The sequence below is a fragment of the Haliotis rubra genome, unplaced genomic scaffold, assembly GCF_003918875.1.
Source record: "Haliotis rubra isolate DU_JTF1 unplaced genomic scaffold, ASM391887v1 Scf69, whole genome shotgun sequence".
NCBI classification, from domain to species: domain Eukaryota; kingdom Metazoa; phylum Mollusca; class Gastropoda; order Lepetellida; family Haliotidae; genus Haliotis; species Haliotis rubra.
In genome coordinates, this window is record NW_025767401.1 from 692,228 (window position 1) to 717,445 (window position 25,218).

The following is a 25,218-nucleotide window of genomic DNA, read 5'->3' on the forward strand; positions in this document are numbered from 1 at the left end:
TCCTCGTATATTAGTGAAACTGTGTGCAACTCAGGGGATGACTCTGCTTTCGGTCGCGACCTATTGGCCGGCCAGAAGTTGGTCAGTAAACTTTCAAGACCTAGCCAACCAGATACCGCGTTCTGCCTCTTCGTTCGGGTCCCGATCTCCTGGTACATCCGCACTCCGACCAGCTACATTGGTCCCCGGTGACGCTCCATCTGCACGCTTGGCGCATCTACATCAGTCTTTAACGGCGAAGGGCTATTCTAAACGGGTGGCTCCTGCCATTACTACAGCGCATCGTACTTCTACGAGGTCACTCTACAATGACAAATGGAAGAATTTCGAAGCGTATTGCAGGAAGAGGGGCGTCTCATCCCCCACTACAGCGTCCCCGCAGATGGTGGCAGAGTACCTTCAGCATCTCCGAACCTCCAGAAAACTCAAAGGTTCCACACTATCTACCTATCTGGCGGCTCTTAACACGGTTATTGCAGCTGCCTCAGGTGTGAAGGTGTCCACTGTCCCTGAATTCCAGTCTCACCTCCGGTCTTACAAACTGGCTGACCAATCTCAGAAGTTCCGGCCTCCAGCTTGGGATCTTTCCGTTGTACTTGCTCATCTCACGTCAGCTGATTATGAACCTTTGGAGGAGAAAGATTTACAACATGACCTTCTTTCTATTGGCCTTGGCTACGGCTTCTCGTATTTCTGATTGCATGCTCTTGATGTTTCTCGGGTAAGGTTTGAAAGACATGCCAAAGTTTTCCTTGGTTTGCGGTGGGATTTTCTCGCCAAGAATCAGTTACTAGGACAGCCGGATCGCACATTCACGATTCAGCCGTTGTCCACTATCTTGGGCCCAGATGACACTGAGGATCTGTCCTTATGCCCGGTGCGTGCATTAAGGATTTACGTAGCCTCACAGGATCGCCGCAGATTGCGTAAGAAATTGTTCATTCCATTGTCTACTGCCTCCACCTCGTCAGTTAAGTGTTGATTTCCGATTACCTACATGGTTTTTGAAGCGTTCTGCTCCTGAGTCCTTTCTCACCTTTGGTACGTTAGGGAGATTGGTACTGAACGTTAAACTAGTTGAGCATCCGAACTATTCCCTCTTTCACCGCCTTCCAGCGTGTGTCTGTGGGGGGTAGTTTCGAAGCAGGGACTGGCCAGATTAAGGTCCCCGACTTTAATTCACTGGGGTCACCAGATAAATCGTGGGCCGGCGGGGCCTACTTGCCAAACTGCATCCTTTTGCTTGTCAAAAGTTGCGGCAGAAAACCACATTAATTCAGGAGCACCCACTCCCTAGAGTTTTTGTGTTGTGTAAGCCAAGGGGTTACATGAAGAAACCCATCTCAGGTTGGAGTTTGCATATCGGGAGTTGGTGCTTTCTCCTGGCCTTCTTGGGTTATGCGTTTTTTCTGGTGGTAGTAACGGGGTAATCTGCGACCTGCCTACCAACCGTGGGATTGTGCATACCGTGAGATAGTTTAAAAATTTGAAAATTTTATTATAAATTGTATATTTATATACATATCCTATCTCACGCGATAGGACCCACCCGACCTGCCCCACATCACAGATTACTAGAAACTCCAAGACGAGAATGACAGGCACAGGTAGTCACATGATCATCTGAGCGAGCTCCAAGCTTACAGAGATGATTGACAGGTGCTGATGTCGGAGTGGGGGCAGAGGTCAGGGCGGGTCAGAGGCCAGCAAGATTTGATTCAACTTAGCCTACAGCACGTTTCCACACATGGTCGTAAAGAAGAGAAGAGGTGCATACCATGAGATAGGATAAGTATATAAATATACAATTTATTATAAAATTTTCAATATTTGCGGTTTCTTCAAACTTGTCATTTCTTTTATTGACGATCAAAAGTTTGACAATCCAATAAAACCAATTTCTGAGTTGACCTTTGAAACTTTGTTGTAGATTATTCCTGCATGATCATGTTGTCCAGCCCTATGTTACTCACTCACAAATGTGATAACATATGTTTTGTTTGCATTTATTAATACAAAATTCAGAAGTACAGAAAACACATATGTAATCCTATTTAACAAACTATAGAGTTAAGTTAGTTAAACAAATTTTAAAGGACTATTTAGACTCACGTAATACACCCGTTTAAGATAGAGGTAATGCGATGAAATTATTGGAAATGAAGCTGCATCACACGTGTAGGGATATGGGGATTCCCCACATCACGGGTGTCCTTATAGAGAAGCTGCTGTTTTCATTTTAGCTCTTTTTAGATCGAAAACTGATATGGGTAATAAAAACAATAACCAACTCGTGACGGCGAATTACAGATTTTCTTTCCCGAGTTCTATTAATTACGTAATTCTCGAGTGTCATGCCATATTGATCACTTAGAGAAGTCCCAGCTGTGAGAGAAGCATGCCAACACCCTGGAATGTGATGAGGTGCTGACACAATAGATGAAATGTGATTCTGTGAAAACTAAACGTGCCTAGTTTAAAGAATGTTCAATCAAACAGCGAATTTGTGATTGACGAAAAGAACTCCTTATGTATATGTCCTTATGTCCTTCAAAAGTATTCATGCGTGATGAAAAGTCCACTTGTCATGGGGGCGAGGATTTGACATGTTTGAAAGGCTTTATAGATGTAAGTGAGGCTTCCGGTGCTGTCACAAATAAGAAATTATGCTTATCAAAGAGTCGCCATGTTTGAATGGCTTCCTAGTTGTGACCTTGACATTTGTTTCAGAGTGTGTGGGGGTCGTACTGGCGAGATGGCCAATGGGGCTTCCGGTGCTGTCTTGTGTCATCAAAGAGTCGCCATGTTTGAATGGCTTCCTAGTTGTGACCTTGACATTTGTTTCAGAGTGTGTGGGGGTCGTACTGGCGAGATGGCCAATGGGGCTTCCGGTGCTGTCCCGCTGTCATCAATGAGTCGCCATGTTTGAATGGCTTCCTAGTTGTGACCTTGACCTTTGTTTCAGAGTGTGTGGGGGTCATACTGGCGAGACGGCCAATGTGGCTTCCGGTGATGTCCCGCTGTCATCAATGAGTTGCCGCCGTGTTTGAATGGCTTCATAGTTGTGACCTTGACCTTTGTTTCAGAGTGTGTGGGGGTCGTACTGGCGAGACGGCCAATGGGGCTTCCGGTGCTGTCACGCTGTCATCAAGGAGTCTTATTGTACAGGGGAGGCAGGCAAAGAGTTAGATCAGGTCTGTTTCATGTTCCACAAACAATCGTTATCGTGACCTAGTCACATAGCAAGGGAGAAATGATAGGGAGTCATGGGAGCTACTGGAATTGTGGCTTGATGGTTGTGTCCACATACCTCTCAATTCAGTCATTTGTAACAGTAAGGATGATGACATGGATCTCTGGACTTCATCCTTGATTTCAAACAATGATTAGTTTATTGTGGAATAAGTTGTCACAGTAAGAAACTTACCCACTCTCTAATGTACAACCAAACCTTTGTAATCCAAACCATCATCTGAATAATGACTTTGAGAAATGTCTGTAAAGTGTAAGGACATTACTACTTCTCCATGTTTCAGTTTTCTTTGAATTGACATGGATGAAGTTGATACTTGAGATTATCATGTTTTTACTGAACAAGGTCTCTGTGTGACATGGCCGACAAATTATTGCTGCCAACATTGTGATATCGAAAACACCATTGAATACTATTACAATATATGCTCATCCTAATTTTGTTTGTTTTTTAGATGGGTGGTTTGATAGCGATAGAGAATGGGCAAATGGAGGAACCACCAAAGTCACTTGTTGAGGTAAGGATTTCTTCTGCAGTTTCCTTGCTGTGAAACTCTGTTGGTGTGTACACTAGATGAAAACAGTCACCTCTGGTCTCATTTGTCTTGGAGATTGGAAATAAAATATGCATTGTTTCCCAATGACATCACTGGGATTTCCCAGGTACAAACAGCAGCAACATGGGATGGGGATGAAATAGAATGGTCAATGGTTTTCATCACATCAGTCTAACATGCGTGAGTCAGAGATTTTCAGAAGTCCTACAAAGAGACATTGTTATGAATGACGAGTACCAACACTCAATACAGCATGATACTGAGAGATGGTAGACACTGCTGTAATTGTTACATGGTAAAACAGTGGCTCAGTTATACAACTGTCATCCATGTTGTAATACCCTTGTCTGAAGTGAGTGAGTGAGTTTAGTTTTACGCCGCACACAGCAATATTCCAGCTATATGGCGGCAGTCTGTAAATAATTGAGCCTTGACCAGACAATCCAGTGATCAACAGCATGAGCATTGATCTGCGCAAATGGGAACCGATGACATATGTCAACCAAGCCAGCGAACCTGACCACCTGATCCTTTTATTCGACCTCTTAAGACAAGCATGGGTTACTGAAGATAATTCTAACCCGGATCTTCACGGGTACCCATGTCTGAAGGGCGGATCCTAAGCAGTGCTTTGTGCATCAGCACTTGTTTTTCACATCTCAACTTCTTGTGTACTAGTATGACAAACCAAATATGATAAAGAGTTGCATCCTCCATTTTACTATCAATACATTCTTCTTTAACGTGGGACTATGTATTCAGCGGTGTCCGTACGTACGTCCATACATACGTACGTCCCGATTCTTGTTAACGCGATATCTCATGAACTGTTGTACCCAATGTCTTCAAATGTGGTGACAGCCTACATTGGGGGATTACGCAGACACCAGTTGATTTGGGTGACCTTGACCTTATCTTCAAGGTCACCAAGACACTTTGACCACTTTTCAAACTCTTGTTAACATGATATCACATGCACTGTTGTATCCAATATCTTCAAATTTGGTGACAGCCTACATTGGGGGATTACACAGACACCAGTTGATTTGGGTGACCTTGATCTTATCTTCAATTATCTTCAATGATTTGGGTGACCTTCTCTTCATGGTCACCACGACACTTTGACCACATTTCAAATTTATTTAAACGCGATATCTCATAAAACATTGCACCCAATGTTTTCAATTATGTTGACAGCCTACATTGGGTGATTATGCAGACACCAGTCATTTCAGGCATCTTGTATGTGACCAAAAAATAATAAATAGTAAATATAGATATTCCATTTTTTGCGGCAGGGAACATTACCACATCAGTGGCCAACACTTGTTTAGCATCAATACTGACTGATTTTAAGCTTTGTAAACAGTGATTGGCTGATGGAATCTTTGCAAAAGGCAACAGCTAAGACCACTAACAAAGTATATGTTAGCTTGTTTAGCTCAGCTGTCAACACAAGGTTTATGTGCCAGAGTCACATGGCATTTATGGCAAGTTGATGCATTGTGATTTCAGAGGAAAATCATTTCATATAGATTCTCAGTGTTTATACTTATTTTGTCATTGTGCCATTTAATGGCATCTTTTAAACACAAGAAACAATATGCTATAAAGTGTAGTGTCACCACATTAAATAATGAGGCAGAGATACTTTACTATCTTCAAATGGTTCTCTCAAGAACATGCTTTTGTGTATTCGTAATGATTACAAAATCAAGGCAGAAAGTGAGGGATGTTTTTCTAAATGACTGCGATGAGACATTCAGCCTTCAAAATATACACATGAGCATTAATCAACCCCTGACATACTACATATATTGTTGCTGCATATGCTTTGAAAACCACATTCCACGTTTTGAAATGATAGCTGTATAATATTTTACGCTGATAATACAAAACCATGCAGTTGAAATTAAAATGTATTGAATCTTTGCTGCCATTTATTACCAGTCTCATGAATGTGTCACTGCAATCTGGTGAAGTGCCAAGGTTGTTTAAATATACCATAGTTAGGACCCAGCTGGAGGAGGCGGGACTAGACAGGAACACATTGAACAACTATAGGCCTGTATGAAGCCGAACATTTCTATCGAAGCTACAACAGAAAGCAGTTGCCACTCGTCTTCAGGAACAGCTGACCAGAAACAGTGTATGAGGAATACCAATTAGCTTACAGGATTGGGCACAGTATCTGAAACAGCATTGTTGGAATCACCAATGACATCCTAACATCTGCTGACCAAGGATTGGGCACAGTATCTGAGACAGCATTGTTGGAATCCTGAATGACATCCTCACATCTGTTGACCAAGGATTGGGCAGAGTATCCGAGACAGCATTGTTGGAATCACCAATGACATCCTAACATCTACTGACCAAGGATTGGGCACAGTATCTGAGACAGCATTGTTGGAATCACCAATGACATCCTAACATCTGTTGACCAAGGATTGGGCACAGTATCTGAGACAGCATTGTTGGAATCACCAAAGACATCCTAACATCTGCTGACCAAGGATTGGGCACAGTATCTGAGACAGCATTGTTGGAATCACCAATGACATCCTAACATCTGCTGACCAAGGACAGATTTCAGCTCTAGTTTTGTTAGACTTTTGACAGTTGACCACAAGATACTGTTAACAACTCTTGAACAGGAACTGAGCATCAGTGACATTGCACTTGCCTGGTTCATTTCTGTCTGAGAGGTTCCAGAGTATTGCTGTCAACTCTTCAAGATTGCCTGCCTCTGAGCTGGAGAAAGTTGTACCCCAAGGTTCAGTATTGGGACCAATCTCGTTTAAACTACACACAAGGTCACTTGGTCGTGTTGCTGCTGCAAGGCCTGAGACAGCATCAGTATGCTGGTGACAATCAGTTCTATGTCAGTTTCACGTGTGATGACTCAGATGTGTATCCTACTGGATGATGACATCACACATGCTTAAGCTCAACCAAGATAACACAGAATTTATTGTGATCGGCCCTGAAAGAAGACTTCAGAATTGTACAGGTTTCAATTACCTTAACCACTGGCAATTATAGTTAAACAATTGTCTTACAATATGAAAAACTTGGGGGTGATATTTGATCAGCAGCTCAGCATGAAACACCACTTGACCCGAGTGTGCCAAACAGCTTTTTACCATCTCCATAATATTGGAAAACTATGGCCATTATACCTGACACAAGATTCATGTGTGAGGCTGATGCTACTTTTGTCATCTCTCATATTGACTACTGTAATAGATTCATGGCCAATGTAACAAAAGAACAAATAAACAGACTCCGAGCAATTCAAAATACAGCAGCCAGGATTATATTTAGATAGTCTACATTTGCTCATACTTGACCACTTCTAAGAGAACTCCATTGGCTTCCAGTTGCTTCACGTGTTGATTTCAAGATCCTTTTCATGGTTTACAAGTGTAACAACCATATTATACCATCATACCTGGGAGAACTACCAGTCTGCTGTCCTCACAGAACCCGCCACTCACAAGATCAACATCTCTTCTATGTTCACAGATTTTAATCTTCTACTTTTGGAGATTTTTTCTCTCACAGCTGCGTCTAATTGGACCTGGCTTCCAGGTACTATAAAACTGCTACCACTGTCTCTTCTTTCAAATCCCAGCTAAACACCTACTTGTTTGATCAAGGCTACAAGTTCCAGTGATCATCTCCTGGTCACATGCCTCTTTTTGATGACTCCATTTGTGGCAATGACTGTTGGTAATGTGTCCACAAGTTCAGCTTTTTGGTAGCCTGGACCACTCCAGACGTTCCTGCCTGTGCCTATCTGTGAGGAAGGGATGTCTGATTGGATGATGTACCCTTTGACCAGTAACCCGCAACCTCCTTCTGATGGTACATGTTGAAAGTCGGGACAACCACTCTCCATTGCTGGCGCAGTTCTTCAACATGGGTCATGGGATTGGGTCTTGCCGGATGAATATCATGGATATCATGATGTGGTACTTGTATCCTGGATGTGATGATGTTGTTCTTGCATCTGGATATCATGATGTAATTACAGGCTGGATATCATGATGTAATTACAGGCTGGATATCATGATGTGGTACTTGTATCCTGGATGTGATGATGTTGTTCTTACATCTGGATATTATGTTGTAATTACAGGCTGGATATGATGTAATTACAGGCTGGATATCATGATGTAATTACAGGCTTGATATCATGTTGTAATTACAGGCTGGATATCATGATGTAATTACAGGCTGGATATCATGATGTAATTACAGGCTGGATATCATGATGTAATTACAGGCTGGATATCATGATGTAATTACAGGCTGATATCATGTTGTAATTACAGGCTGGATATCATGATGTAATTACAGGCTGGATATCATGTAATTACAGGCTGGATATCATGATGTAATTACAGGCTGGATATCATGATGTAATTACAGGCTGGATATCATGATGTAATTACAGGCTGGATATATCAATTACAGGCTGTATCATGATGTAATTACAGGCTGGATATCATGATTACAATTACAGGCTGGATATCATGATGTAATTACAGGCTGGATATCATGATGTAATTATGTAATTACACAGGCTGGATATCATGATGTAATTACAGGCTAATTGATGTAATTACAGGCTGGATATCATGATGTAATTACAGGCTGGCTGATATCATGATGTAATTACAGGCTGATATCATGATGTAATTACAGGCTGGATATCATGATGTAATTACAGGCTGGATATCATGATGTAATTACAGGCTGGATATCATGATGTAATTACAGGCTGGATATCATGATGTATCATGATGTAATTAGGCTGGATATCATGTTGTAATTACAGGCTGGATATCATGATGTAATTACAGGCTGGATATCATGATGTAATTACAGGCTGGATATCATGTATGTAATTACAGGCTGGATATCATGATGTAATTACAGGCTGATATCATGATGTAATTACAGGCTGGATATCATGATGTAATTACAGGCTGGATATCATGATGTAATTACAGGCTGGATATCATGATGTAATTACAGGCTGGATATCATGATGTAATTACAGGCTGGATATCATGATGTAATTACAGGCTGGATATCATGATGTAATTACAGGCTGGATATCATGATGTAATTACAGGCTGGATATCATGATGTAATTACAGGCTGGATATCATGATGTATATACAGGCTGCTGATATCATGATGTAATTACAGGCTGGATATCATGATGTAATTACAGGCTGGATATCATGTTGTAATTACAGGCTGGATATCATGATGTAATTACAGGCTGGATATCATGTTGTAATTACAGGCTGGATATCATGATGTAATTACAGGCTGGATATCATGATGTAATTACAGGCTGGATATCATGATGTAATTACAGGCTGGATATCATGATGTAATTACAGGCTGGATATCATGATGTAATTACAGGCTGGATATCATTGTGCTGTACTACCACAACTGGTACTTCATGTGTTACTTGAGTGTGGCTGCCTGAGTTGTGTGTGTATGGTGACTTATTGTGTTGTGTAAGGTGTTTTTGAGGTTTCATTTCTCCATCCCACTGAAGACCATCGTCAGCCGAAGACCTGGGTTCGATTCCTCACGTGGGTACAATGTGAAGCCCATTTCTGGTGAATATTGCTAATAGAGGCGTTAAACCAAAGTCACTCACGCACTCACACTGAAATACAGGCTCATTCATTTGGCAACTCTCATTTTTATCCCCCGCAACGCGTTTTGCGGGGGGTATTAAAATGGACTCCGTCCGTGCGTCCGTCCGTCAGTCCGTGCGTCCGTCCGTCCAGTCCGTCCGTCCGTGCACATTTGTCTTTTCCGGAGCAGAACTCTAAAACCGTTCAATATTTCTTCACCAAACTTGGCACATATATGGATCTGGTGGTGTACTGGTGCCTTTTGGTAGTTTTGGAATTCTGAATAAAATATTTTTGGCGTTTCCGTGGCAACAAGTTCCACTTAGACTGAAATTGGTGGTAGTGCTCTTTTCCGGAGCAGAACTCTAAAACCGTTCAATATTTCTTCACCAAACTTGGCACATAGATAGATCTGGTGGTGTACTGGTGCCTTTTGATAGTTTTGAATTCTGAATAAAATATTTTTGGCGTTTCCATGGCAACAAGTTTGACTTAGCCTGAAATTGTGGTAGTGCTCTTTTCCGGAGCAGAACTCTAAAACCGTTCAATATTTCTTCACCAAACTTGGTACATGGATAGATCTGGTGGTGTACTGGTGCCTTTTGGTAGTTTTGGAATTCTGAATAAAATATTTTTGGCGTTTCCATGGCAACAAGTTTGACTTAGACTGAAATTGGTGGTAGTGCTCTTTTCCGGAGCAGAACTCTAAAACCGTTCAATATTTCTTCACCAAACTTGGCACATAGATAGATCTGGTGGTGTACTGGTGCCTTTTGGTAGTTTTGGAATTCTGAATAAAATATTTTTGACGTTTCCATGGCAACAAGTTTGACTTAGCCTGAAATTGTGGTAGTGCTCTTTTCCGGAGCAGAACTCTAAAACTGTTCACTATTTCTTCACCAAACTTGGCACATAGATAGATCTGGTGGTGTACTGGTGCCTTTTGGTAGTTTTGGAATTCTGAATAAAATATTTTTGGCGTTTCCATGGCAACAAGTTTGACTTAGCCTGAAATTGTGGTAGTGCTCTTTTCCGGAGCAGAACTCTAAAACTGTTCACTATTTCTTCACCAAACTTGGCACATAGATAGATCTGGTGGTGTACTGGTGCCTTTTGGTAGTTTTGGAATTCTGAATAAAATATTTTTGGCGTTTCCATGGCAACAAGTTTGACTTAGCCTGAAATTGTAGTAGTGCTCTTTTCCGGAGCAGAACTCTAAAACCGTTCAATATTTCTTCACCAAACTTGGCACATAGATTGGTCTAGTGGTGTACTGGTGCCTTTTGGTAGTTTTGGAATTTTGAATAAAATATTTTTGGCATTTCCATGGCAACAAGTTTGACTGAAATTGGTGATAGTGCTGCTTTCTGGAGCAGAACTTTAAAAACCTTTCAATACTCTCCTTCCACTTTTCTATATACACACCTAAATATTTCTATATACACACCTAAATATTTGACATAATCATAACTCGTAGACATAATCATGAAGAGTATTTTGCCATTAAGGGGATATTGATGACTTTGTCTTCTTTGTTGTAATAGTTATGCCATGTACTTTGATCATGCCCCCAGTCTAGTATTTCTCTTTATTATCATCCTATTTACCTAGATTTTAAAACATTCCTACGTAACTGGTAGTAGTGCTGGTTATCACTCGCAATATGGAGATCAATAGTCAGAGCTCAGTAATCAATTATCAATTGTAATTGTGAACCCCAACACAAAAATCATGTGGCCAATTACGGGACACAATCATGACATGTGCAAATAAAACAGGCACTGATAAAAACAACAATCATGGATACTTCCTCTTGAGACACGAGTATGTTGTTAACATTGCAGTTTTTCAGGAAACTGCATCAGTTGTCTCGATTTAACAAACATAACAATAAGAAGCATACTTTCTAAAGTTTAATTTGATGTTTCCTTTTTTTATGAATATCAGTTAGTGCCCCGAGCCCATCGATAATCGCACCGATCGATTAACCGATTATTCTATAAATCGCCTAAGCTCGACCTGGTGCTCATCTTCAGGAGTTCACATTAATTTAGAAATAAAACAGTGTGATGTTTTTGATTATATATAAAGTTATGACAGGAACTACTCTAAGAAAACGTCAGCATATTTCAGATGACAGTCAGTCAGTTTCTTTGACTGTCACTTTTGTCTGTATTCTCATCAGGGAATGAGTGACTCGGTCGTCAAAGTTACTTGAAAACGCTGCAGTACTCTATGTGGAGTTGAGACCCTTGGTTTCTCTAAAGTGTCAAATTGTTGTTAAATACATCAAAATAGTTAAGTGATGACTGTTCGTTGATTAACTCATTGCTTGATAGTGTTTTTGTTGAATATGGAACACATGCTGTCATGATGGTTGACTGAACTGCTTGATATGAATGAACATTCAAATGAGTCCTCTTCACAGTAATTGCATACAAGAAAATCTGTATCAATTTGTTTTGGTCATTTGCAAGTAAATTACTGTAAATATTGATAATACCCTGCTGGAAATGTGTATAAACATCATAACGTTCTGCTTGAAAGGGTAGTATGCTAGCTGATGAATGCAGTAACGCTACACATGTTTGTCTCATGTTTTGAATTGCTTTGAATATTTAGTCGTGAGATCAATAAATACTCATTGGGTCTGAATATGTTTGGCAAGCTGGCTTAGGTATCTAGTCCCGTTTAGTTAATCCATTAAGATATGACTCCCATATACCAGGGGAATTAGTTTAGTTGTTTGGATAAATCTGAAGGTGAAACCCGTGAAGATCCGGGTTAGAATTGATTTTCAGTTACCCATGCTTGTCGTAAGAGTTGACTAACGGGATCGGGTGGTCAGGCCCGCTGACTTGTTGACACATGTCATTGTATCCCAATTGCGTAGATCGATGCTCATGCTGTTGATCACTGGATTGCCTGGCCAAAGACTTGAATATTTACAGACCAAATATTGCTGAGAGTGACGTAACACATAGTGGTGTTTCCAGGCTTATGTGGCATTGTGTTTCCATCTGTTTGGCTTACATGTGGCATTGTGTGTTTGTTATTATAGTGGTATCTGTTTGGCATTGTGATTATAAAGGTATCTGTTTGTTCGCGAATGTCCACATAGTGGTGTTTCCAGTGGCATATGGTATCTGTTTGGCATTGTGTTTCCATTATAATTAGGTATCTGTTTGTTATATCTGTTTGTTAATAGTGTCCAGGCTTATGTGGCATTGTGGTGTTTCCAGGCTTATGTGGCATTGTGTATTATAAAGGTATCTGTTTGTTATGAATGTTTGTTATGGCATTGTGTAATGTCCACATAGTGGTGTTTCCAGGCTATGTGGCATTGTGTATTATAAAGGTATCTGTTTCCACATAGTGGCTTATGTGGGTATCTGTTTGTTATAAAGTGGTGTTTCTGTTTGTATTATAAAGGTATCTGTTTGTTCGCGAATGTCCACATAGTGGTGTTTCCAGGCTATGTGGCATTGTGTATTATAAAGGTATCTGTTTGTTGCGAATGTCCACATAGTGGTGTTTCCAGGCTTATGTGGCATTGTGTATTATAAAGGTATCTGTTTGTTGCGAATGTCCACATAGTGGTGTTTCCAGGCTATGTGGCATTGTGTATTATAAAGGTATCTGTTTGTTGCGATTGTCCACATAGTGGTGTTTCAAGGCTATGTGGCATTTTATAAAGGTATCTGTTTGTTAGATATGTCCACATAGTGGTGTTTCCAGGCTTATGTGGCATTGTGTAATGTATCCACATAGTGGTGTTTCCAGGCTTATGTGGCATTGTGTATTATAAAGGTATCTGTTTGTTGCGAATGTCCACATAGTGGTGTTTCAGGCTAGTGGTGTTTCCTAAAGGCTATGTGGCATTATTATAAAGGTATCTGTTTGTTGCGAATGTCCACATAGTGGTGTTTCCAGGCTATGTGGCATTGTGTATTATAAAGGTATCTGTTTGTTGCGAATGTCCACATAGTGGTGTTTCCAGGCTATGTGGCATTGTGTATTATAAAGGTATCTGTTTGTTGCGAATGTCCACATAGTGGTGTTTCCAGGCTATGTGGCATTGTGTATTATAAAGGTATCTGTTTGTTGCGTGCCACATAATGTCCACATAGTGGTGTTTCCAGGCTTATGTGGCATATGTGTGTATTATAAAGGTATCTGTTTGTTCTTAATGTCCACATAGTGGTGTCCACATGTGGCATTGTGTGGTGTTTCCACATAGTGCTATGTGGCATTGTGTATATTATAAAGGTATCTGTTTGTTATAAAGGTATCTGTTTGTTGCTGTGAATGTCCACATAGTGGTGTTTCACATAGTGGTGTTTCCAGGCTTGTGTATTATAAAGGTATCTGTTTGCTGCGAATGTCCACATAGTGGTGTTTCCAGGCTATGTGGCATTGTGTATTATAAAGGTATCAGTTTTTACCTGATGTCCACATTGCAGAATGTCCAGAATAATGGGAAATTGTGTATTATAAAGGTTGCAGGAAGGAGAAAAACCTTCACTTTACTCCACAATTACCCTGCCCACATACTCTATAAAACTAAAACCCAAAACTGCCCGATCACCCATCAGAATCACCATTCACAGTACCTGTCTGCAATCAGATTTCCCACCTCATGAAAAACAAAGCCAGATGCCACTTTGTCCAGCGACAATACTATGAAAACCCTTTTGCACTCCAATGGCAGAGGCACCAACAGCTCAAGTCTTATTGATTTAATTATCTGTGCTAGCTTCTATTTCTTCACTATATTACCAATGAATGCTGTTATCCCTCTTGCCCTCCCTTTGTCCATTACCTATCAGTGCCTAATTACCTATCAGTACTGTTTACACCTGGATTAACTCCAGGCTTCTATTTGTCCACTATTACCATTCAGCGCCAATTAACTGTTGGCTTCCTTTGCGAAGTCTCCACCATTGTTATCTTACCACTGTTGTTTCAGAGATACGTATACGCTATCTGCTTCCTAGTTTTCATTCATTGTTATCTTACCACTGTTGTTTCAGAGATACGTATACGCTATCTGCTTCCTAGTTTTCATTCATTGTTATCTTACCACTGTTGTTTCAGAGATAACGTATACGCTATCTGCTTCCTAGTTTGCATTCATTGTTATCTTACCACTGTTGTTTCAGAGATATGTATACGCTATCTGCTTCCTAGTTTGCATTCATTGTTATCTTACCACTGTTGTTTCAGAGATAACATATACGCTATCTGCTTCCTAGTTTTCATTCATTGTTATCTTACCACTGTTGTTTCAGAGATAACGTATACGCTATCTGCTTCCTAGTTTTCATTCATTGTTATCTTACCACTGTTGTTTCAGAGATACGTATACGCTATCTGCTTCCTAGTTTTCATTCATTGTTATCTTACCACTGTTGTTTCAGAGATAACGTATACGCTATCTGCTTCCTAGTTTGCATTCATTGTTATCTTACCACTGTTGTTTCAGAGATACGTATACGCTATCTGCTTCCTAGTTTGCATTTACGTGATGAAGGAGTAACCATTGTTATCTTACCACTGTTGTTTCAGAGATACGTATACTACGCTATCTGCTTCCTAGTTTGCATTCATTGTTATCTTACCACTGTTGTTTCAGAGATAACGTATACGCTATCTGCTTCCTAGTTTGCATTTACATGATGAAGGAGTAAGAAAAACTCCACAAACTTTTACCTTTATGTGTATCACTTCTAACTGCCATTCAAGTATGTGGTTCGAGAGGCATTTTAGAAAGAAAGATGAAAGAAAACCAAGTTCTATGGATAGTCAACTTCTTTATTGCAATGAGTGTGACATTTTGGTGTAGGTACTAACACCATTGTCAAGCAAGTGAATCCATTCAAATACTTTATAAAGATGCTGCTGATGTCCACATTATGGAGTGTCCAGGCTAACAGGAAATTGTTTTTTATAAAGGCAGCCGTTTTTTCCTGATGTCTACATTGCAGAGTGTCCATGCCAATAGGAAATGGTTTATTATAAAGCTAGCCGTTTTATCCTGATGTCCACATTATGGAGTGTCCAGGCTAATATGAAATTGTATATTATAAACGTAGAATATTTTTTCCTGATGTCTACATGCAGTTTCCAGGCTGTTGAAGTCCCGCTTTATTGCTGAGAAATAGAACTGACCTGGACACTACAATGGTTACCATGGTTACATCAACAAACCTACTTACCTCTGCCTGCAGTTGTCTAGCACCTCCTTACCAACAACCGTTATAATAGCATAGATAAACTCAGGACATTTGCTGTTTGTTTTATTGATTTTTATATGAAAATATGAGCCGATGTTAAAGGAAACCGCATATTTAGAGCAAATGGGTTATTTCACAGGTCAGAAGTTTGGAAACTAATAATCTTACATTATTGAATATTGATATGAGTGCCAAAGAATAGGAAACGGCAATGACTGCATCACAAAGCCTTTTAACATCTCAGTCTCTGTGTAGACCATCAAAAGAACAGTTGAGTGCTGTAGATGAGAACGAATGCCAGCTTGCATTTTCCACTGAAGGAGATGATATGATGATAGTTTCTAGAGTATGCACGAGTAATGGAGGGTGTTGTCTGCCATTGCCTTGATAATGGCGACAGACGGAAGCTGTATGTGTGGATAAAGAGCCATCTTCCTTCCTGTTCCACATTATCCTTGAGGTCATTGGTCGAGCTGTTGTTGTGTAACAGGGAAGAATAATACAAAACATATAAAAAGGTGATGTTTAGAAGTTCTAGTGTGTGTTTCTGTCCAAGAACCTATGCATTTTGACTATGTTATAAGTGAAAGTTAATCAACCTGATCTTAGGCATTTAGAACTCGTCAGAACATGAAGAGATAAAACTTATATGGATAACATTTCTTTGTTATGTAAACTGTTCTTACACATGTTGTAAGGTCAGGGCATCTTTGTACATTCACAATTCAATGTACAAAACTGGACACTGAACAGGAAATTGTTATCCACAAAAGTTTAATGTCGTCATAAATCGATTTGTAACAGTATGTTTGCATGTGACATCGAAAAGTAGGTCTAGGAGGCAGTGGGGTAGCTTAGTGGTTAAAGCGTTGGCTCGTCACGCCGAAGACCCGGGTTCGAATCCCCACATGGGTACAATGTGTGAAGCCCATTTCTGGTGTCCCCTGTCGTGATGTTGCTGGAATATTGCTAAAAGCAGCGTAAAACCAAACTCAGTCAGTCAGTCATCAATTATGGTGCCTCTGTTGTTTTGGGGACCACTTGAGCACCGCCTCAATCTACAGCCTCACATGATGAGCCATCAAATAAAGATGGAAACTTACATTCTTTCCATTTGGTAGGTAAAAACTGCTGATTATGTGAGACCTGCGAAGATGAGGGTTAGAATTGGTCTTCAGCAACTCATGCTTGTCTTAAGAGGCGACTAACGCGGTCAGGTGGTGAGGCTCGTTGATATTGTTGACACATGTCATCGTATCCCATGCTGTTGGTCACTGGATTGTCAGGTCCAGACTCGATTATTTACAGACCGATGCAATACAGCTGGAAATATTGCTGAGCGCGGCGTTAAACACAATACTAACAAACAAAGGTCATTGTGTGACACAAAAAGCTTTCAACAAGTCTACTGAGCATATTATCCAACAAATCCTAAATTAGCATCACTTTGGATGTCTTGAAGGGCTGTGGATTGGCCATTCACTCTTTGATGAGTGTCTTCCAAGTCTTGTCATGCTCATCTTTCCATCTGTGCGGCTGACATGTAATGCTTGGTCCATTATGTCTGGATCATCAGGGCATCTTCAGACATCCTGTATTGAGTGACCACCATATATTGAGTGACACCATTTGCAGCCGGCAGAGTAATCAAATTCTGCCAGATAGACAGAACTGGCTGCATGCTGGTATCAGCATTAATACACCATCTTAGTTCAACCGGTCATCACTACAGCATATATCATGTGTTGAGGGGAAAGACATTAGTACTAGTTGGCTCCTACAATGTCTGTTCCTTATGTTTTGATTTCTTCAGACGAGCAGAAAGTTCCATTTTATGTTCAGTCAAGTGATGAAACAAATAAGCTGTGTTCGTTGCTTTGTCCATGTGGCATCTGTTCTTCTGTAAAGGTTTTGGATGTTCTCTCTAGCAGACTAGATTTGATTTTGAATTTTGTGGACTTACATTATAATTTGGACAGTTTGTGATTGATTTAGGGTCATGTACTTAAGACAAGTTGCTCTGTGAGTGTCTCTTGTATGGTTCTGGAAAACACAGAAAAATATAGGAACTGATAGTGATCCTTCATCATCATCATCATCATCATGAAAACATTTATATAGCGCCAATTCCAGTCCGAAAGTACTGCTCAGTAGCGCTCTCCGAACAACTCAAGAATGAAAAGTTAGACACTGTATGTTTTCTTAAAAAGGTATGTCTTCAGTTTAGATTTGAAAATCTTCAGGATGTTAATTGTCCTTAAAGGGCAAGTTTACACGAAAATTAACGTTTTTGTCTAGCACTTTTTCGTCATAAAAAGTGTTTGTCAAGTTGTTTTATAGCCCAAACAGTACAGATATCAGAAGTAACTAATTTATTTTTTGCGCGCTATATCGATTCACATTTTCCACATTAACCAAGAGTTCTATGTCCACAATAAACACACCATGGCTTATGTACATTGGAAATGACGTCATTGGTGCCAGACCGATAAACGAATGACGTTGTTAGACCCATTTCATGTGGTGCAGGCATAGGTGTGGTTATAGTGTCTTGATGCGCAGGCTACTGTTTTAATCCAGCTGTTGCCTGGCCGTCAGCTGGCATGTGGTCAGTTCCACACTGTGATGATGATGCAGTTTGAAAAAAACGTATACATTGTACAAACAGTGTTACCACTTAACCAAATTGAACAACATTCAACCTGAGTCGGTAGTCTTTCAACAGTATCGTTTTTCACAAAAACTAAAATGTTTATGCACTACATCTAGCTTGCCATCGGTGAATGTGTCGGCATTCTACGTTTGTTACTTAATTCCTACATAAATCGTGACCTCTTCCACTCTTCCCACCTATCGATACCATATCCAAATACATCACGACGAAAAATGCAATTGTCGGTTCTTAATTCTGTTTGAAATTCTGTTTTCTTTGACATCATACACTCAATTTAAGGCAAATATACTGAAAATAACATGCATCGTAAATCTGGCCAGTTTTGACACATTACGAAATACACACAGTTAACGTCAAAGTGAATTTTCAGCCATATTGCAGAGTGTTTATAAAATCACGTCACATGTACTCTTACACGAATCCCTGAATTCCTCATACAGTTAAAAATAAAATGACAAATGGTCTTTGTCACCAATACCAAGTGTTTCAGTGAAATCTAACAAAATATATCAGATGCCGCACTGGGAAAGGACCACTTGTTTGAAATGTAAACAAAGTCGAATTCAGATTTCACTCTGTGTATCTGTTCGCCTACTTTTGTTACGTACACTTGCTCATTAGTTTTAGACCATGCATGGGAAAGGTATTGTAGCAAGAGATAGTTAAATAAAATAGGTGTATTCCAATGATTTCCGAGATTCATCACAACATATTATAGTTTCTGAAAGCGTGACGCCATGACTGATGAAAAATTCACGCACACCGACGATGGAAGTTCTCCTCATTTCTGACTATTTCCCTTGGTCACAATGAAAACAAAAAGAAAATAAGAACCAGCAGATTGTCAGAATGTTTCGGACTACTTACATGTCACATTTATGTATATACGTTGCTTGAAACAATGAAATTTCCCGTCAAAATATCCGGCGTACTCGTGTCAGTGAACACGCCATTTTGGGAATGTCGCTTCCCGATATTGATGTCATACGTACGTCAACATTGTTACACATATTTGGTATTTTCATTGACGTGAGGTTATGAATGAAAATACACACGATCAATCTGTCCTGCTGCTTACATTTTCAGTTCTTATGCTTCTTTCGTATTTTCACAAACTTTTTTCATGTGTTTAATTTCTCACCGAATTATTATCTTTTGATTTGGGACTAGACTGGAGACCAGTCTAAAATCAAGTGGCACCAATTACGTCATCAAAGGGCGGTAACTCTGGCCTGTTTAGCTCGGCAAACAAGGACCGCATGATTGCATAACATTTCAGCACTTATTTTGAGGGTTATACTTTCATTGTAAGAAAAGTGAGTGTATAATTTCAAATGTTGATATTAAATAATTTCATTTTGTTTTACATAAGAATAAATGTGATTTTATCGTGTACACTTCCCCTTTAACTCCAGTGGAAGTTGATTCTAGAGAGTGTGTCCTGCCACCTGAAATGATCGATCCCCAAACCTGGTACCTAACCTTCAGTTGGAACAAACTGATAATAACCAGTATTAAAGTAGCCACTGTCAGGAGGAGTGATCAGTGTGTTTGTTTAAATGCTTGCTTTGAGCTCTGACACAACAGCAACTGGTCTTCAACTATATGCTTATGACAGGTGTTAAAGACCTCATACCTGAGATGCGTCTGATATATCACTGGGAGTCTTCTGACAAATGATTGATATCCCTAAAGGTTGTCATCACTCAATATGAACTTGGTGTATCAGCGCTTGTAGACACCATTTCTTTTATAGTTATTTGTTTGTTTATTGTCTGATGCTGTACTCAGCAGTATTCCAGGTATATGAAGGTTGTCTATTAATGATAAAGTTTTGACCAAACATTCAAATATTTGGTACATGATGACATGCATCAACCGAATCAACAAACTTGGCCACCCGATGCTGTAAGTCAACACTAAGCATTGGTTGCTTAAGACCAGTTCTCACCTGGAGCTTCAGTGTGAAATATTTAGGTCTACACAATGCAGTTTATTATAAATACACCATGCCATTTGGAAATTGGTCCCAATTTCAGTCCAGAGAAATCCTTTTCTGCTTACTTGCATCATCATTTACAGCACTTTTGGTGATGTTGAACTTGATGCATATTCTGGATCATCCAGTACACCCTTCAAGGACAAAGGCTGAGAAGGAATAAAACAAAACATATCCTCGATACGTTCAGGGCCTAAAGGCCCATTGGAACTTTTTCTCACGCGACTAGGTAACAAAGACTTATGTCTTTGGCTTTCATTTCTATCTCGCATTTCTCCAGCTATGTCTCAGGGAACCAATGTTGAATTCAGTGGCTACTGACCATGTCATTTGAAACTGCCGACTTCTGATGACATATTTGTTCTGGTTTGTTGCGGCCTGAGTGTTGTAAACAAAGCAGGTACCAGAGAGCCAGGACTGAAGACATCTTGTCAAGATCATACAATGACCAAGCAGCATGTCATGTTTTGTAAATTCTTCTGAATGTAAACCGAGTAATTTCTGAATGAATGATCCATTTTGCAATTAGAAACTCATACCTCTTTTAAACCTTGCCTACAGGACAGTGAATATGGTTTCTGTAATGTTTCTTTGATTTCAAACCCTGGTAGACAGATGAAGTGAAGATACTTATACATCTTCCCATTACTTGCTTATCTATGGAAACATGATTCAGTAACATGTCCTTCCTCAGATTTTATTACAGCAGTGCACAACTCTGAATCATTCGCATACAGAAATATATTTTTTCGAGAGGAGCACCAACCAGTAGTACCCATTGGAATACCTATTATTTGTCAAGTTGTTTCATGTATCTGAAATATTTCTAATTCTTTTAATTTCCTTTTCCTCAAATGTGATAATTGAAAACAAATTCCAGCAACTCTGATTTTTTCTGAGGACAGTTGATTATTGTTTGGAAAATTGACAGCATGCACTAAAAACTGTAAACAAGTTTCTGAACAGCATTCTTGGAACCAATATCCCTGCTGATTAGAGCATGTAATTGCTCTTCCAATTCCAAACAAGGGATAGTTGTGTAAAGATGGGAATATGTCAAGTGTTTTCTTTACATTTGAAAATATTTTTCGTGTGAGAGTTACTGGGGACATGGTAGTCAGTGAGCTGTGCATCTGCAACATGAGACCTACTGGAAGCAGGATTGAGTCCTGTTTGTTCAGGATATTTGTTCAGATGAAACAAGGTACGAAATGAACTCTTGTTTTGTTGTGTTTTGGTGGGAGGAAATGAGTTTGGAGTAAGTGCAGTGTACGTGAGAATATGTGTGGTTCATCAAAATATTGCCCCAAGCAATCTGCTATGTTAAAGGTATATTATCATGATTAGAGACGACTAGTTTTGTTGTTTGCCTGTATGGTGAATTCTGTGGAGTGCTCACAAAAGGAGCTGCTTTCAACATATTATGCCGATAATCATGATGGCTTGATTCCATATTGGAAATGTTTTATGAGCTGACAGATCCCTATTCTAGTCATCACAGAAACAGGGTGAGCTTATCTCCACCTAATGCAGCCTGAAATTCAGACATTACAGTATTGTTTGGTAGTGCTAGACCAATACAGCGTTGTTTGGTGATGCTAGGACAGTATATTGCTGTTTGGTGATGCTAGGACAGTATATTGCTGTTTGGTGATGCTAGGACAGTATATTGCTGTTTGGTGATGCTAGGACAGTATATTGCTCTTTGGTGATGCTAGGACAGTATATTGCTGTTTGGTGATGCTAGGACAGTATATTGCTGTTTGGTGATGCTAGGACAGTATATTGCTGTTTGGTGATTCTAGGACAGTATATTGCTGTTTGGTGATGCTAGGACAGTATATTGCTGTTTGGTGATGCTAGGACAGTATATTGCTGTTTGGTGATGCTAGGACAGTATATTGCTCTTTGGTGATGCTAGGACAGTATATTGCTGTTTGGTGATGCTAGGACAGTATATTGCTGTTTGGTGATGCTAGGACAGTATATTGCTGTTTGGTGATGCTAGGACAGTATATTGCTGTTTGGTGATGCTAGGACAGTATATTGAAGTTTGGTGATGCTAGGACAGTATATTGCTGTTTGGTGATTCTAGGACAGTATATTGCTGTTTGGTGATGCTAGGACAGTATATCCATTCCTCAATTCCGCAGCGGATTTTTAAGAATTAACAGCAAATTTAAGTAGATTCTGCATCCCATTTTTCAAAATTCTGCAAAACTTCTGCAGTTAAAAACCTGACAAAAACCCTGCAAAAAACGATAAAGATGATCAGAAACAATACTCTTACGTGTGTGATCAAGAAGGACATTACAAACACAACCAAATCACTTCCCACTGTCTTCATACAAATCTTTAGACAGACCTTTTGGCCTTTGCCTCAACATTTCCTAACTTTGAGCCTGTTTGACTTGGAACTTTGTGCACAAATTCATCCATAATGAGTGACTGAATAATAGTTACAAACAATCATTCACAACGATTTCTTTTCTAGCTCTAACGTTGCTGCAGACGAACAACTTCCTGTTTCATGTAAAAGTCTACTTAATACTAAAACGAAATCCGAATTCATTTTAATCTTCAAAAAGATTGATTTTGTCAAAGACGTATATACACATACGTATATACGTCTTTGATTTTGTGGACATAATTGCAGTGTCAAATTCAAGTAATATTATTGAAAGGTGCTTAAGAAAAGCTTACTCTATGAATAAAACATCTTTATTCGTGAATATTTTTAAAATGTCATAACAAATGTCTATGTTCGTTTTTGTGTAACCAATCATACTTTTGACATTTACCTCTTCTTTTCGGTTTGCTTGATATTCAATCTTGATTCAACTTTCAAAATAAGTAAATTCCGCAGCAGAAAAATGGCAAATTCTGCAGGTATCCTGCATGAAATCGGTTTCTGCTGACCAGATATTTTTTGCATCAAAAGGTAATTTCCATGATTTATTCTGCAACCGCGGATTCCAGGAGGGACTGGTATATTGCTGTTTGGTTATGCTAGGACTACAATGTTGTTTGATGATATTAGGACGATACAGTGTTGTTTGGTAATTCCAGGAAAATTCAGAGTTAGTTACTGATGTTTGGTTTGAAACAGTGTTGTTTAGTGATCTTAGAACAGTTAAATGGTGATTTGTGATCTCAGTGTTAAACAGTGTTGTTTAGTGATCTTAGAACAGTTAAATGGTGATTTGTGATCTCAGTGTTAAACAGTGTTGTTTAGTGATCTTAGAACAGTTAAATGGTGATTTGTGATCTCAGTGTTAAACAGTGTTGTTTAGTGATCTTAGAACAGTTAAATGGTGATTTGTGATCTCAGTGTTAAACAGTGTTGTTTAGTGATCTTAGAACAGTTAAATGGTGATTTGTGATCTCAGTGTTAAACAGTGTTGTTTAGCAACTGAAAGGCAAGTAAACAGCAAAAAAACACCCCAAAACACTTGCTGACTTCCTGTTAAATTAGAAAACTACAGGAAATATTTTCTTACTCATGTTGTGATAAATCATGACCTCTGAGGATTCCTCTGAAGGAAGAGAAGAGAAATTATCAGTGGCAGCATAAACTAACTTGATTGCTGAATGATTTTACCATTACTGCACTCCTGATGATCCTAACTTACAGACAGCTACAAACGATTTGGAACGAGTTCCATATTGTAACAAGCTTAGATAAATGTTGGAGTCTGTTGGAGATGACATTAATTATGTAACGCAGAGAGTAGACAAATATTGAGTTATTCTGCTGATGCTAGCAATTTATCAAGGTTACTGGCAGAATGTATCATATGACACTTTGATTGATGGTGAAGAAAAGCATTGATTTTTCTGTGCCTCCACATCTGACATCCTCCGTGTGTGGTAGCATCTCCCATTGTTGTGTATCCCTGGGGGCAGCGAGAGGGCAGCAGGGTTGCTGAGTCAGACGGACAGGACCAGTTTCACAAAGCTATCGTAACTCATAGACTTCAGAGCAGACTTATGACTTTCTTAGTACTAAAACCTCTTTGTGAAACATGCCCAAGGAATGTAAGCTGGTAGATGATACCTGGTGTAGTCTTTACAAGACTATTGGTACATGTTGCTCATGACATGATTACATTGTCTGTCCCTTCCCCATTATGTTGGATCAATGGAGGTGTAGCATTTTCATAGTTGGGTGATTTGGGAGAGGTGAAATATTGTGTGACACCAAGCTCTTGAATTTCTTTGATCATTTGGGATATTTGATATTGCTGGAATATTACTAAAACGGCGTAAAACCCAACTCACTCACTCACTCACTCACTCACTCACTCACTCACTCACTCCACTCCACCACTCACTCACTCACTCACTCTCTCACTCACTCACTCACCCACTCCTCACTCCTCACTCCTCACTCCTCACTCACTCACTCACTCCTCACTCCTCACTCCTCCCACTCCCACTCACCCACCCACCCACCCATGCCGCTGAATGAGTCTTTCCTTCTCTTTTGAAAATATTTCTCTTCAGAACAACAAAGCCAGCCACAGATGTCATGACTGTTTGTCTTCATATTAAAAACTAAATACATGTTTATATGTAAAAATGTATTAAAAACTTAAAATACATGTATTAATATATTAAGAACTAAATACATGTATAAATATGTAAAAAACTAAATACATGTATAAATATATAGAAGTGTAATTATGATGAAGTGTCAGATTGGTTCATGGCAAGAGAATGAAAAACTGAGTTGTGTTTTTTGCACCTAAGGAATAATTTTTAAATGAATTTACTCTGAATTAAGGTGAAGCATTATGTAACGGACAATTACCAGCTGAAAGTTCTT

At 39.5% G+C, this 25,218-nt stretch overlaps 1 protein-coding gene across 3 annotated transcripts in view; it reads left to right on the plus strand.

Moving 5' to 3' along the window:
- The window catches only part of LOC124258292 (pre-mRNA-splicing factor SLU7-like), a 51,212-nt gene that overhangs the window by 16,716 nt on the left and 9,278 nt on the right, over positions 1 to 25,218 (plus strand). For 2 of the 3 annotated variants that reach the window (XM_046692363.1, XM_046692362.1), the window contains exons 12-13: positions 3,087 to 3,194; positions 3,708 to 3,770. In XM_046692363.1, coding sequence (XP_046548319.1) covers positions 3,087 to 3,194; positions 3,708 to 3,770 — 171 coding nt within the window. Of the gene's footprint in view, positions 1 to 2,847; positions 3,056 to 3,086; positions 3,195 to 3,707; positions 3,771 to 25,218 lie in introns of those variants that run through there. The other variant, XM_046692364.1, reaches the window with a different exon arrangement.